General features: G+C 45.9%; 1 protein-coding gene across 1 annotated transcript in view; it reads right to left on the reverse strand.

Moving 5' to 3' along the window:
• Positions 1 to 16,456, reverse strand: part of ALPK1 (alpha kinase 1) — a 40,957-nt gene that overhangs the window by 10,376 nt on the left and 14,125 nt on the right. The window contains 4 exon segments of the mRNA XM_035561432.2: positions 459 to 545; positions 2,187 to 2,246; positions 3,411 to 3,609; positions 13,012 to 13,166. Of these exon segments, the coding sequence (XP_035417325.1) occupies positions 459 to 545; positions 2,187 to 2,246; positions 3,411 to 3,609; positions 13,012 to 13,166 (501 nt within the window).

Here is a 16,456-nt window from a genome sequence, read left to right on the forward strand (position 1 = left end):
TGAAAGGTTATGGCAAAAGCGTAAAACTAAGGCTGCTGGCCCCAAGTACCAAGCCTGGAATACAGCCTACTGAATGCTAGGGATCATCTTATATTGACAGAAGAAACTGCTGTGATGTACCCATGTTAAGCTACTGCATGCTTTTGGGAACAGTGAATTTGGGAAAAGTGTTAGCAGAAGAATGAAACAATATTGCAGGATGCTCCTTGGCTTCTGGTTAGATTAATAATAAGATGGTAATTCTTAAAATGTGCTTGCTTGGTACATGGCTCTAGGTCCTTGCTTCTTCAAACAGATGTGTGTATAACTCATCTTCTGTGGCTGTGTTATGGATGTCAGGCAGACGTTTCACACAAGCTAAAATTCTGACATATGACAATTGCATTATTACAAATCCTGACTATAAAGGAAAAAATTGGGAGAAACCTTGAATAGATATTTACAGAAAAAAGCCATACCAAGCTTTTGCAGAATCTGTCCTCTGATTTGTAAGCAGACCGACTGAACAAGGATCCTATCACTTTCATTAGCATATTGCCAAGTACCTGAAAAAAGAGTTGAAAATTTCAATAGAGAATGAAAAAATGCTGCCATCATTTTAGGCCTCTGAGGAGAACCTAAATCCTGTCAAATTGCCTGAAATCTCTCCATTGAGTTCAGCTGGTTTGAGTCAGGCCTTGCAGCCAGAGAGATGATAAGGTGACAGTGCAGCAAGGAATATAAGCAGACAGCTATACGAGCATGTAGCTTGAATGACAGCTATACAAAGCATAAAAACAACATAAAAAGCAAAAGGTTCTTGTCTTCTGTGAAGCAACAAAAAGTCACTGTGTATAAACATTATACAGAGTTGCACTAAAAAGCATTCAAAAGGATTAACATGGTTATCTGCATTATCACTAGTACACGCAGCAGAACAAAATACTTTGAATCATTGGCAAAATATGTTTTCAGATATCAGTGTATCATGAAGATTAAAACAAAAATTTTTCACATTAAAACAGCATGATTATACAAAGTTATACAAAGCATTTCATTATCAAATCTATATTGACTATCCCATTATAATTAAAAATGAAACCACTAAGCTTTCCTAATATGACCATTTCACTGCAACTCTTAGCACAAAGTACCTGTTCAACAACACATCTTCAACGTTAACTAAGTATTATCATTGAATATTATGAAAATAATCTGAAAATAATAGCACAATCTCATCAGAGATGAAATGCAGAGCCAGTGCTACTTTAACAGTGATATCTGGTATTTTGTTTAAAGCCCTCTTGAGTGAGGACCCTTCTTGTATAAGAATCTCAGTTTCACATAAAAACAGATCAATAAAAACCTGAACAGACTTCGTATTTTATTTTTTTTTTACTTTTTATGGTTGTAGACAAAACATGAATGAGTTGACTATATAAACTCTGAAGGCTAAGCAAATAGTTAACAGGTTTGAAAACCTAAAATATATTTGTGTCAAAACCGTAATTAAATACTAATTTTGAATGTCTGACAAAATTCGTGAATTCTTACCATTTCTACACATCCCTCCAGATCTGAAGCAAGTCACATGGCCAGCGGTATAGTCATTTGACAGGAAGGAAAAAGAAGTAATTTCTAATAGTATCATTGCCCATTAAGGAACGTTCCCATTTTACAGTTTTGCTTGTCTATCCAGTAATTGAAGAAAGTGCTTTAAGATGAAGAATTTGCTCTCTTTTTTTCTCAACTCCAAAATATAGTAAATAAGTGCACTATAATCTGCTGCAGGGCGAGGTTAAAGTTTTAATTTCGTTCACAAGATCAGTGTGAATGTGGAGGATAAGCATTACTCAACCAATTTGGTTTTCTTGGCAACTGGGGGGTTGTCTTTATCTTGTATCACCAATCAGTCAATTGCTTGAAATTGGGCTACATTTTAAAATTCTCCAGGCAGAGAAATTAGTAGAAAGGCTGTCAGTCCAGAATATTTTTCCTCCCAAGTGAACAGACAAAGATGAATTGTAGAAGTTTCAAAACAAGGTTTCAGTTTCCACATTTTAGCAGAGAATGGTGATGAAGAGAGAAGCATGATGTAAGGAGTCGTTACTGATGTCAGACTGGCTGTATTTGAAATTTGTGTGACTGTTAAAATTAGTACCAAAAAAAATAGTAATTATGAAATTGGAAAATAAATATATATGTACCTGTTGCTCCATTGTCATTAATAAGGCTGCTTAGGATATATTCAGCTTTTAAGAGTTTACCTGATAAAACAAAACAAAGATAGAAAATGAATACAAAAATGTACCTTGTGGTATGAAGTGAACAAAAATATTCAACAGTGAAAGCCCTGGCAAATTTTACTCCTCTTCCCAGTGTTCTTATTGTGTTTGCAATTAGCCTAAACTTCCCAGTTAAGCATGCACTGCTAGATGCTACCTCGTGTGCAGGAATCTCTGTGATACAAGCTATTTTATAGATACAAAAAGTATTGCAAAAAATGCCAATGGGACAAATATTTCTAGCTAGACACCTGCTTCAGAAAGCCATGGTTACCTCTCCTTTAGGAGGGAGGTTAAGGCCGTGCATTGGTTTTAGAGTCAACCCAGCTGCTAACACAAGCTCAGCAGCGTTGGCACATGACTCCAGACACTCTGTTCTCACTCTGCTCATTCCCGCTTCTTAGGCTGCTGCGGGACTCAGGGCAGGAGCAGAGGCAATGTGACTGGGGCAGGCACTGAGCTGCTGGCCACTCCATAGGTTGGGAATCCCGGACTATGTTCTGTACTTAAGATATTCCTCAATTGTCTTTTTCAAAGCAAGTTTGTTTGGCTTTGTCTTCTTCTCCCCAGAACAAGTGGGAATACATCTTCCCAGTCGGAAGATGATATATTAAAAATTCTTCAGGTGTTGCCCACATTATAGGAAGGATGGACATTTAAAAAAATAAATATATCAATTTATCCTAGAGGGGTTTGTAAGCTGCATCATCTGCATAGTCAAGTGGTCCCACTGAAAAAAAAAAAAAAAAAAAAAAGCAGCTGGGACAGTGCAGAGAAAATGCCAGGACTCTCATTTACTTCTTAAAGGCCCTTGGTCAGAAGTATAGCAATTCAGATATCCCTGTTTGAAACCAGCAGGGAAGATTTGTTAAGGAACAAAAGCTCCAATTAGTATTTTCCACACTCTTTCACAATTTTCTCTACTGCTTTTGGCTCTGACACCCTTTATACCAGCCCCTTTGTGCTATTGAGAAGAGCTGGGAGGGCTCAAGGGGGCTGGGAGTGGGCTGCACGTTTGAAACGATGGCACCAGGGCCGTAAGCATGTCATCCCCAGAAAGGGACACAGTATCTTCTTCAAAGTCAAGTAGCTCCTAATAGGGCCTGAGCTGAGAAAATGGAGCAGTGGCTCCCTGGTAGCCAGCACCTGCATTGACGGCAAGGCGAGCCTGGCGGATGACCACCTGAGGACCGATAGGCGTGGCGGGCTGCAGCTTGTGCAGGCCCTTGGCGATCTTCAGGAGCTTGCTTGAGGCATCAATCCAGTACAGGAACCGGTCGATCAGGAACACAACAGCAGCCGCCGTCACACAGTCCTTGGCCATGATGGAGGCCTTCAAATAAACCTGAAAAGAACACCAGTGCCACCACTTCAAGAAATACAAGTAGTCAACAGTTTAAATAAAATACTCAGCTTTAGTAATTCCCTGCCTAACAGGGCTGCCTATATACCATTTGAAAATGAATTGAATTTCCTCAGTCATGTGCTGTAAGGCAACTGCACAGTTTCATAGCAAGTGAAGTTACTAAACATTACAAGAAGCAAATACTTGCTAGCCAAGTTCTGTCTCAAAGTTTTTACTTGTAACCTCTATCATCCTAGCCATGTATATAAAAGGCTAAGCCCTTATGGCACTGATTGGACTAGACTTATATCCTATAATTTGACTAATTTTGTTTATATTTTCATTCTAACATTGGAAGGTTCCAGCTCTTTGTTCTGTTTGATCTGCAGATATCATTCCTGTTTTTTTTTTGTTTGTTTGTTTTTTTGTCTTTCTAATTGGTGTTTAGTATTTGGAACCACATAATTTGGTGGTCTGTTAATGAATTTAAATTATACCCAGCAGATTAACAGCAGTAATAACAATTAGTTCAAAAGGTACACTAGTCTGGAAAGAGATTGGAAATGGTCACATCAGCAGTTGTCCCAGACGGAGCTCAAGCCATACATAAGAGATAGGGCTTGATCACTCTGTCTTGCGTATTAAGCAAACTGAGATGCACACAGCTCAGAAAGCACCTTTTCAAACCATTTCTGGAAAAAGTCAGGCCTCCTTGAATATGCATGAACATGCAAATGTCCACGGGGCCTGATTATTACAGTTGATTAGCTGGTACTCCTGCTACCTTCAGTATGAGTACTACATTTCAGTCCCATCTTTCCTTTTCCTCTTCTTCCTTAGAAGTCCCCCAGGAAATGGGGGATTCCCAGGGGACCTGCGTCTCTCTGTGGGACCAGGCCCCAACTACAAACAACCAGCATCAATGCAGCTTTAAGCCTGGAGGATCAAACGCTCCTTTGTACACCACAAACAAACAAACAGGGCAGGAGTCCAATGCTTTTCCCTTGCAGGTCGTCTTTAATAATTTCTAAGCCTGCATGAACTCTCTCTGTATCCCTGCAGCTGCTGAGCCGTCACACCGACACAAGGAATCACCCAGAGCTCCTCAGGCAGCATGCTGTTAGGTGGACAGGAGGCCAGTGAGACAGCCATGTGGAGGCAACTTGGCCTCACCATGGACATTGAAGTCCACTAGGACCTGGGAACATCTGCCAGGACAGCACCAAACACGCCTTTCCTTGGTGGATAGGGATTGGCACTCCTGTCAGTAAGGAGCAAGTAGGTGCTCCACACCTTGACACCTGGATGATCAATTTTCTACAGGTTTGTCATGCAGGATGGGGAGGATGTTGTTTGATCATTGTTTCACTAGAACAGCTGCCTGAGGCAAACATTTTTTTCTGGGCACAAGGAATGACTAGTAACACTGCCTCACGTCCTTTGTAACCTGTGTGAAAATCTTTCTGTAGGCCAGAAGACAGGATGAACGTGAAGAGTACAAAATGATGCCTCTTAATGAGATTCTTACAAACTCCCTGCAAACTACGAAGTAAAATGGGTGTGGAGGGAAGAAGCATACCACATCTGAAATATGGAAACCAACTGTAAGGAAGGACTCATCTCTTCAGCTGTGGAGTCTCACTTCAGGTCAGCAGCCCACAGAGCCAGGCCTTCTGGTGCCCAGCTTCACTCCAACACCTGGGAGCTGGCAATGCTCTAGGACTGCCTAGTGGTATGGTAAAATAGGCGAGATAATAAAACAGGAAACACCTTCAACCTTACGAAGCCTCCTCACAAAAGGATGCATTTCTCATCTTGTTCTTATGAGTCAGTACTTGTGCTGATGGCAGCAAAAGCAACGCAGGAGCAGGAGGTTCAGGCCCCACAGCACCATCAGAGAATGAGACTGTCAAGAAAACTCAGTTCAATTCCCCACTAAAATATCGAGTTAGGTAGCTATCTCCCATTTATGTCTGCAGCAGCGGTTTCCTTGCCTTGCCTTCCTTGTGTAAAGGCCCAGGCCCGAGAGCACTGAGCCAGAGACACCAGTGTCCGCTGACCGCCACAAACACCCTCCAGGCTTCTTGGGCACCCTCCTTGGCTTCTTCCCAGCCTAAATTCTTCACAGCAGCCTGACCAAGAAACATTCACTTGTTTCTAAAGTATGTAGCCGTCCGAGGTGTGGGGCAAAGCCCATTTCAAACCGTTTGGAGGAGAGCCTGCGACCTGCAGCACGAACGCTGGGCTGCAGCACTGGCCTGCTGCAAGCACTTGCTAGCTTGTTTGCAGTTCAGTGAGGCAGGTTTGTGCAAATTTCCTTTTTTTTTTTTTTTTTTTTTTTTTTCTTTTTTAACCAGAGTTGGATTTTCTAAGAGGATGGCACTTGAAAAGGATTCCTGGAGCTCCCTGCGAGCAGCACTGCTTTTGCTGGTCAACAATGGAGGAATCCCTCTCTCTAAGCACCTGTAAACTGACACTGCAAACTATCCATTGGAAATGCTCATGAACAGGCCATATATTTAAGCACAGAGCATCGCCGAATCTATTTTTTTTTCCTCCTCTTCTTCCTTTAATAGATTGGAGCACAAAAGCCTGAGAGAGGGTGACCTACCAAACAAAAGGGCCTTTGAGTCCCTAGGAAAAGTAGACTTGGAGGAGGATGGAAGGAATCCAAGTGGCCCTATTATTTCCACTTGCACTAATTAGACATTTTTCTGTCAGCTATTGAGCACTGCTGAGAGGCCAAACTCACTGAATTCATTTCTAAAGTGTTTACAGAAGTTTGCATCTGTTTGTGTCTCTTCAGGAGGAAAATAAGCACTTCAATAGCATTGTGGAAAATCTAAACGAAGCATCCTATTCTGAAGGGCTTGGCAGTCTTGCAGCTGCATAATTTAACTCTCCACTCAATGCCGAAACCTCTTGTGTCCCTCTCCAAAACCAAATGGACATAAAATGTAGAAAAGTCAAGCCAGGGGAAGAAACTCGGCTACTTTTTTGTTGTTGTTGTTGAAAGGCAGGGCTGCATGCTGTGTGGCACACAGGAACACGGTTCGGTGTCAAGCTTTGCAATTACATTCCCGCCTTGCCGGCAGCACACCAAGAAATTCATACCCTCACCTTCCACCCACTGCTCCGAAATTCTTCAGCGACTCCCGAATATGTCCTGCTGGCACATGGTGTGCTCCCCTCACCATGCCAGACGAGATGCCTGAGAGGCAGCAGCCTGGCAGAGCACCACCAGCAGCCCACTGGGCTCATCGCTTTTTGGAGCAAGCCAGGGTAAGGCTAGCAGGTCCGCTTGCCTTATTTCTGGCCTCATGTGCATCTGTGTGGAGAGGGAGAAAGAGAAAAGACAGAGCGAGGTACGTGCGCACTTTGTTTTCACATCTGTGTCCGCGATGCCCCATGCATATGTCTAATTGAGTTTGGGACACAAAGGGAACCTCACGCCTGGGAAGTGGAATCAGGTGGTGTCCAAATTAAATCTGCACGAGATTTCTATACACGGACCGTGGGGTAAAATGCAAAACAGCTGTCAGCGAAGGGCTTGTGCTTAATGGCGCTGAGTGGGAGGGTGTGCTGTGCGCATGGTTCCCTGCATTAGCGGGGTAGCTCCTTCTCACACCGGGGCTGAAGTTTGGGTCCCAGCACCGGGTTCAAAGCCTTGATGCCTCCTTCGCCTTGACAATGGGGCCCGCTCCCGAGAGAGGGAGCAGCTCAGAGCGGGGGCCATCTGGCACCGGAGCTGGCAGGATCGCGTCAAAGGGAAATTATTGGTGCATAGTAAATGAGGGCGGGGAGGAGGGGTAGGGAGTTGCAGAGATCTTTATGCGGCAGCTGATGTAAGAGGAATTACAAGCCCAAATAAATGAAATATTGATTTAATCCACTCTCTCTGCCCTCTTTATAAACCGAGGGTCCCACACGCAGCCTGCAGGCTCAGGAAGGTCCCCTTTGCAGAAACCTCTGCAAGCAGCAAGGTTCGAGACCATTCTCAGAGTACGGCCACAGTTTTGCCGGCACTCCTGATTCCTGTGTGTTCTTATAGCCATTCGCCTCAGCCTATTTTAGTCTTCATTTGTAATTGAGTCGGAAGTTTCAAATCTTAAAAAAATCAACAACACAAGAGCAGTCAAGAAAGAAACTCAAGCTCTGTGCACGGGGCGGGGTTTCAATGCCATGTATTTACAGGTGCTTTAGTCCTCCCTCAAGATCTACTCCTAGTTAGCACTTCACTGAACCCTAACAAATTGCCCAGCTCTTTCTCCTGCTGCATTCGTCCCCTGTCAGATTAAACACACAGTCAAAACACCAATGGATTTGGCTGAAGTCTCGCCCTTTTACCCCACGCACTGTTAGCAAAGCCTGTATTTCCAGGAGACCAAAGCTGCTGTCACTGCACGGGACTTCTCTATCAATCTCAGCCTTTCAGCTGGCAATCAGAGCACACTCTGCAAATAACAATGAATTAAGCCTCCTACCACCTCTGTGACGGGCAGGAGAAAGCATGTCCGCGATGTGCAGATAGATAAGCCCGAACACAGGACGGGCGAGCCACGCAGTAAATAGCTGCGGAGCGAGGAATGAGAGGTTCCTGGACACTTTCCTCTCTGTCCTGAGCAGCAGAGGACCCAATTTAATGGCTTGAGCGTCTGAAGCTGTTAATTAGCTCAAGTTATTCATCCTGAAGGTGATGGAGAGTTGGGTGCTTATTCAATGAGTGCAGCATTAGGTCCATTATTAGCAGCTCAAAACACCACAGAGTGGGTCAGTTTTTACAAGCAGCCACATCTTCCTTCGTAAAGTGAGAAGCTGCTAGGGCAATAATAACCCCTGCTTTTACCAACAGCCCCCCTTTTTGGCAATTTAACTGTCCAGTGATTTAATTTTACCACCAAGGGCTTGTTCCCCATGCTGTTCCCACTCTCGACTCCTGCACTGCCACTTGCTCCAGCAGAGCGGTGCCAGGAGAGCCCGCTGGCTGCCCCAACTCCCACTGTGTGTCCTAAACCCCTGGCAGGAGGGAGAGGACCCCCCATGCCTCATGGGGACGTGGAAGGGGAAGGCACCACCCCTGCCCTAGCTGCTGCTTGCAGGTTTTGCTTTGGGTGCTGCTTGTGTGTAGAGGTGGTGAAGGAGGGCACCAGCCTGTGGGGCCAGTGGGCAAGCCACCAACAGCATGATGAACTTGCATGTTCTCAGGAGGAGCATTTTGGGGGAAAACCCTTTAAAGCACCAAGGAGACTTGTCGAGGGGGGAGCTCCTGTGAGCCTCCTATATCTGACAGGGCAGCAGGGATTTGGGGGACCACAGGAGTGCCCCGTTTTTGCTAGCTGCCAAGGATGGGTGCAACAGGAGCTTTGTGGCACTGATGTATCCTGCTGTGCTCAATCTTTATTTAAATAAACTATTGTGATGATTCCTTGTGGATCATTAAAACACTGTGTTAAATGGGATATTTTAATATTTAAAAATATCTAAATGCCAGTGGCAGATCCCTCCTGACAGGGCAGCATTAAGTCCATTATAATCGGTTAGAAACCCAAGAGTCTTTCCTAAATCTGTGTCCTCAAAATGTAAGTCCATTTGAGAAGTGGCTGGAAGGGAATACAGCTGCCCCCACACCCCAGAGCTGAAGCTGTCCTGCTGAAGCTGCTGCCTTGGCTGGGCATCACGAGTGACACGCGAGATGGCAGCCACCCTCCTGTGCGTGCAGGACCTGATCTCTGATACCTCTCACTCAAAAAGCCCCGAAGTGCCAGAGATGACACTGTGTAAGGGGGGGTCAGGATGCCACCAAGCCCCTCTTGTGCTGAATTCAGCCTGCAGCCACAGCTCTGGGCTCAGCCGCTCCCTGTTCCACCAGGATCACCCAAGAAGAGCTCTTATGAGGTAGGTAGCAAAAGGTCAGCCTGAACAACCAAGATCCTCGGGGCTTTAATTCTCCTGTTACCACACCAGCAGGTACAGGGAGGAGAAAACTAAATCCTCAGCCCCCTCTTTAGTTCTTTTTCAAAGGCTCCAGCTCTCAAGTGCCACACACCCCCCTAAGGGTAGTGGGGCAATTCCCTCAGAACAGTTCCCCTAATGATAATCCAGCAACACGTAACTAGCCAGGGCCCAGGCAAGGGTGGCAGGGACTTATTTTCCATTCTTTTCCACAGTCCCAATAAGACTGTATAAGCAGGGCCAGGATCCACTCTCCCCATCCAGGGCAGGCAGCACAGGATCAGCCTGCGCAGCTCCCTGCAGGCCTTCCCAGAGGGGACCTGCTTTTGGGGAGCCTTGGGAGCACATGCAGCCAGGGGAGACCTGAGGGACACCTTCACTACAAAGGTGATTTAAGGTCATCTCTACAGTGAATTTAAACATTAACTGCAAATGAGTTTCCTTGGTGTCTTTGCACTAGCAAGGCCTTAGGTGGTGAAATCTCTGAAGCTGGGGCTTTGCTTTTTCACTCATACTGTACCTATTGTAGCAGATCCTGGTCTGTGGCTGAATGCCAGAGCCTGGATACAGGAATTACTCACATGTATAATAAAAACAAAGTGGTGCTCCATATCATTGCAAAGTATTTGAGCACGGGATGTGATCTCACAAAAAAAATAAAATAAAAAAATAATTGCCTGAGTAATCCTACAGGAGAACTACGCGTGTGCAGAGATGTCCTTCAGCGAAGCTCACAGTAGGGTTTGTGGGATCAAAGACTACGTGCACATGGGCATGTTGCCCTCTATTGGCTGGTCACTGAGCATAAGGATATTTCCATCACTACAGATACTGGCAATCTGCAGGAAGGGCAACCCCTGCAAGCCTCCCTTTTGGAACTGCAGCCCCAGTCCTAACCCTAAATGCATGTGCATTTTTTAGCTAGAAAAAGTAACCCCTGTGTGCCTGCATTTGTCAGTGAGACTCCCTTTACAATTCCGATTTTGCTTTGGTTTGTTAAAATCAGGAATCCCAGTGCTTCCCAGATTTTTTCACTGGCTACCAGTGTTGGCCATCGCCCTCCCATCTGCAGGGAGCTCTGGCAGGGCTTGCTGGCTGACGGCAGCTGGCAGTGAGGCTCTCTCAAATCCTGCTAGCAGGACGTGGCAAGCGGTACGCTGAGCTTGCTGACGTGGGGTGGCCTTTGTATTGAATGGTGAATCCCCAGCAGGGAAAGAAAAACCGACAACACACACACACACAAACCCTTCTGAGAGATGCAAAGGTTTTGTAAAAACAGCGGTGCTGGTTTGCCTAAAATATTGCGGTAAATCTGTTGTCTTCAAGTCCCTGGGGTGGTTCAGCAATTTCACACAGTGGAGAGAGAAGGAAAGTAAAAAACCAAGCTTGCTTATATTGCCAAAATCTGCAGCAAGCCTAGCTCTAGCAGCTGCACGGCTCCTGTTGCAGTGAGGCTGCAGCCAGAGCGCGCCAGGGAGACTGCGGCTTGCTCGCTTCCCCTGCCCCCCAAGCTGTTTCTGCCTTCCTAGGGCTGTGGCCAGCATGCAGAAGTAATGATCCCACAGCAAAGGCGAAGAAGAGCACTTTAAAAGGATGCAGGTGCAGGTGGCTTTGCCTTCTTGATGTGTCAAGCTAGCACGCAGCCGCCAGCATCGGGTATCCCACTTTTTAAAGTGTAGCACTAAGGCAAACCCTTGAAGCCAAAGCCCTAATCCGCTTACTCCCTGTGCTGGTTTCAGCCGACTCACCGAGTAAAACATTGTGGTCGGGAGCGCGGGCAGGCAGATCTGCCCCCTCGTAACAACGCCAGTGTGTTATGGTAATGAAGCGCCTTTCATTCATGATCTCAAAGCGCTTTTTAAATGTAATGAATTACGGTTTATGAGCTTATTCTGAGCATGGCAAATTAAAATAAACAGAGATGAAAATTTTTAAAGGTTTTCCTGAACAATAAATTGACAAAGACTTTTTTTTTTTTATCCTTTGGGGTATGACATTATCCTTCTGTCCCTCATGCCAAAAAAGAGAAGAAAAAAGTAGCTCAGACTTTTATCTTTCCTCATCGCACTGTAATCACCTCTCTTCACCCTCATTTTTCCCCCAGCTTTTTATTCAAAGAACTGAAGCAGCCTTTGCTCTGCCTTGAAATTTTATTTAAAAAAAAAGGGCTGGGGGGGGAGGTAGATGAAGGGGGAAAAAAAATCCCTTTTCCTGACTAATACTAATAATACAGGTCAAAATGTCAGTCTATCTACAATTAAATGCAAAACAAAAAAGGTTTTCCCTTTTTCCCATGGTACAATAGCACTGGAATATAAATTACCAATGAAGATGAAATAATACTTCAAAGCACACAGGGAAAGGCAGCACAATGTTTACAAAGTATTTCCAACCACACGACGAACCATTGAAGCCGAGGGTAACCAATGGACTTCAGGGGGTGTCGGTGAATAGCCTAAAACTAGCATGCGGTAGGATTTCAGGTCCCTATGGTCTATGACCCCACGATATGCTTTGTTTAACAAGGGCAGCTGCAGTTATCAACAGATGTTTCAGCAATAAATAATTGGTATCATCCCAGAAAAGATCCATCTACCTGGGGAGAGGGCATAATGCTGGAAACACTGCCCCTCTATTACAGCCGCATTAATCTCCCATCTATCCAGGTCTCTCCGGGAGCTTACTGCAGGTGTTTGTCCTGGGAGAGCGCAGACAAATACTGCGAAGCTGGAGCGCTGAGCGGGGATTATAAAGGAGGTCAACCTCTGCCATAAATTTCTGTCCGAGGCCACACACACCAAAGAGAAGAAGAAAATAAATACCCAAGGAGCAGCAACCCCCCCCTACCACCACAAATTCGGGATCCCCAAGGCGTGTGGTGCTGCTGAGGCTGACGCCCCGGCCGGCAGCAGCACAGCCCTGCGCTGGGCTTCTTGCGGCTCCTCGTCGCTGTTCAGCGCCATCGTCCTCCTCAAACAAAGCTTGCTGGCCTCATGTAGAAGTCCCATTACCCTCTTGCCTTTTCTGCTTGGGTTTTGGCCAGCTGAGGCCCCCCAAGGGATCCAGTCAAGGGATTTTTGGAAAACTGGCAGGTGACAAGTTGGGCAAGCCCTACCGCAGCGAGCAGTCCTCCCTGCCTCCCAGCAGTGCACATAATGCTTCCCAAACTCATGTTTTGTAGGACTTCAGGCTAACATTTGGCATTTTAGCATTATTACAACTCCAGATCTTCAGGGAAAAGGCAAACATCCATCTTGCTGGAAACAGAAGTGCACTGTGAACCAGATGAGCGGGCAAAGCGAGTGTGCACACTAAGGTGGGCTTAGCACCAAGCAGCTCTTCACCTGCTGCAGCTACAGGGCAGGGAGAAAACCCTCTGAAACCACAAGTAAGACGGCCTCAAGCACCACAGCAGCACATTGCCCACAACAAGAGTGTTGAACTTCATACCAGCAGATCGGGGAGCCTGGCGCTGATCATATCCTGCAGGTTTGTTTTGTCCTCTGGGCCCACGTCTCGTTTATACTGCCACTTCTCCGGCACAAAGGGCCACTTCATTTCCTTCGCCTCCTCCAGAAGGGTCCTCAAGTCATCGGGAAGCAATGCTGAAAAGGTCAAAGCGCAGGTAAGGATACGGCAGGCACAACTGCCACGATGGAGCAGCCGCCCCATGGACAGCATCCTGCACCCTCACACCTCGCCGGGACCTCCACAAGCACCATCCCAGGCAGAGAGAGCTCACCAGCCAACCCTCACCGTCGTCTGCTCTGCCCTCCAGGTAAATGGGAACCATTGGCCATTAGAGTTTTTAGCAGGAAGCAACATGGCTGGGTGGCTGGCTGAGCGTGAGGTGCTGCTTACGGGCAGGCTGGAGGAAACCTGAACCTCTCTGCGAGGCAAGGACTCAGGTGAGCACAGCCAGCCCGGCCTGTGCCCCTTGTCACAGCACAGGTTTTGCTCGTGGCAGTAACAAAAACCAGCCTGAAAAGCCACAGCCAGCCTGGGAGACGAGTCTGGGCCATAGATAGCAATCACACAAAGATCTAAGGGGATGCAGTGAAAAACAAGTTGTATGTTCTTGAGAATAATTATTTAATAGACCATTTGGGAAAAATAGTTGGTCTGGTGCAGCTAAGTCATTCAGGAGGGCTGAGGACCTGGCCTTTTAGGCTTGCAGGGGTGGAGGATGCCAGCTCCCTTCCTTTCAGCTGCAGCCCACGTTTAATTTTCCCTGAAAGAGCGGCAAATCTGCAGCCCCCATGTGCTGTGCTAACCCTAGGCCAGGCAGGCTCTCTGGCCAATAAAAGTGGATTAACAAGGATTATTGACCAGATGGGGTTAATGGTGATCATCAGCTGCAGATCTAGCCCCTTCTAGCCATTAATCCCCAGAAAAAATGCTGCTTAGAGACCATCATTGCTCTAACGAGGTAATGCAATAAATGTATTACTACATATTTTTTAATCAACCTTCTATGGATGATTTTAGAAAACACACAATATAAGAATTCTGTTTTGTGCCCATATTGCAGTGCATTCACCAGGATGTTTTTCCAGAAAGAGTGGTGAGTCTGATACTCAGGGCCAGCTTTCTACAAAGTCACCTTTACAAACACACCACTTTTTCCAACCTAAGTTTTCTCACTTGTTGCTGCAGCTCTGGATGTGTTTCCTGTCACACCATACAGCACAACCATGCTGTCCCGCTGGTCTCAAGTCGCACCCGGAGAGGCTCAGCCTTCCCTGGCATGGAAAGGTGGCCGAGGGGCAAGGCCAGAGGGAGAGGAGGCCGTGCCTCCAGCTCCCATCCTCACAGGTCTCATAGCTCCCTGTATCCCTGTCATGACAGCACCACAAAACCAGTACAGGAGCAACAACACCAAAATGGGAGAAGGCGACAGAGTCAGCAAGTACAAAAACAACCAGTGGGATGATGTGGATGTTGGTATTCTCTCTGAAGCATATAGATGTTGCTGCTACCCTGTTCTCCACGCCATCCTCAGTTAAACCTTAATCCGACTCCTACTAGATGCACCAAAGAACATTGTTAATATTGAACTTTTACTCTTAGAGGCCTCCTAAGCAGCCACTACTGCTGAGCTGGTTAGAGGAGGAAGCCAGAGCGAGGTTTTTGGCAGGATTTGGTGATCTAGGCCCCTTCAGCCATCTTTGGGGCTGGGCATCCGTATAAGCCTAGCTTTGAGCCTCACTCTGACATCTGGTTGTCACCACATGGAAATGAATGCAATTAGTGTGCTAATGATAATTACGTGGTGCTGTAAGGCAGAAACACTGTGAGTAAACAGTATAGTCGGTGAGCTGGCATGAACAATCTTTTAGCTATCAGCTGAAATCCAGCTCCCAGAGCAAGAGTTTACTCCTGCAGCGGATAGCTGTTGTCACTGCAACTCATTAATTACGGGAGGTGGAAAAGGAGATGAACCTGTGCAGGAGTCGATTTTTAATCTGAAATCAAACAGAAATGCTTCACATGTCCCATCACATGAAGTGAGATCAGGATCTGCTCCCCACCTCACCCCAGTTTATCCACGCTTGTCTTTCAGCCCTTCCTGGCTCTGACCAAGCCCCGGCTAACTAACAGAGGCAGCACCTCGGGAGGGAGCAGAAGCAGCGCCTGTGCCAGGAGCATCCTCAGGCTGCTGAGAGCCGTGGTGAGCTCCGGCTGGTGCAAGCAGGTCCCCAGAGGACAGAGCCTCCCTGCAGGCTCTGATCGCCCGTTTCCTCCAGCAGCTCACCTGAAAGGCTGTGGCTAATCGAGCGGTTATGGGGGCGCTGATTTACCTTATCTGGAACTAAACTGATTATTTCTCATATGCTGCGGTATTTAATGGGAGAAAAGAGCTGAGGAGGGTGAAGGGGAAAAGCGCTACTTGATTAGGAGTTCAAGAGCCTATTCTGAAGAGAGATAATAAAGCCTAAAAGAATTTGTGATGAGAAAACAAAGTACCCTTTGTCAAGAACAACCAAAAAAAAAAAAAAAAAGAGAAAAATCTTCCAGCATCCTTTGCAGAAACCTATACACCACCCCCCAGCGCAGACAGGCTTAGGTGCTTCAGAAGAAGGTGGCTGACCTCCCAGCGAGAACAAGGGCATGTGTAAAAACATATTTGAAGCAGCCCTGCACTCCCAAGCAAACAATGGGTTTTAAAGATCAAATTGACATTATGGTCAAGCCACTCATGCAAAGCAGCACCAAACATTATTGACACCACACTGGAAAATGGATGGTACTGAAAAAGTGTAATGCAAAGTAGAACCTGCACTTAAATTGAAATTTTGCAGATTTTTGCTGATGCCTTTATTTTTTTCCCCCAGGAATGTCACTTGTATCCTTTACTTTAATTTTCTGTACTTACTGAAGTTATTTTTCTGTGTGGCAGAAAGTAGTACATAACCTCCCTACCCTGTACAAAAAGGTATAATTCACACAAGCTCAGCAATTCAAACATGGCTTTTATTTGGTGAATAAAAAAAGCTGTGGCAATTAAGTTGTGTAGCCCTCTGAAAGTCTGACTCTGGACAAAACTGAACCAAGTATATTACATCCTTTCATGATCAGTGTGAGCTGGATTTCCACTGGAATTAATAATATTTTTTTTTTTAAAACCACTCTCAAGGTATCAGGACAATGCCGAAATAAATGCTGGTTTCTAGTAAGATTGCTAGTGTTGAAACAAATGAAGAGCTCTTCCATTACAGCCCTCACTAAATCCTGCTTCCTTTCCTGGTTATTTATTCCAGCCATTAGCCAGCATGGATTTTCCTTTCAAGAGGGATACTGCACGTTTTTTTTCTTTGGACACCACTTATAGAGGTCACACACATTTTACAAGATAAAGATTCAGGCAATGAGCTCTTTAATATATTAGGAGAAG

Source organism: Cygnus atratus, chromosome 4 (assembly GCF_013377495.2).
Source record: "Cygnus atratus isolate AKBS03 ecotype Queensland, Australia chromosome 4, CAtr_DNAZoo_HiC_assembly, whole genome shotgun sequence".
NCBI lineage: Eukaryota > Metazoa > Chordata > Aves > Anseriformes > Anatidae > Cygnus > Cygnus atratus.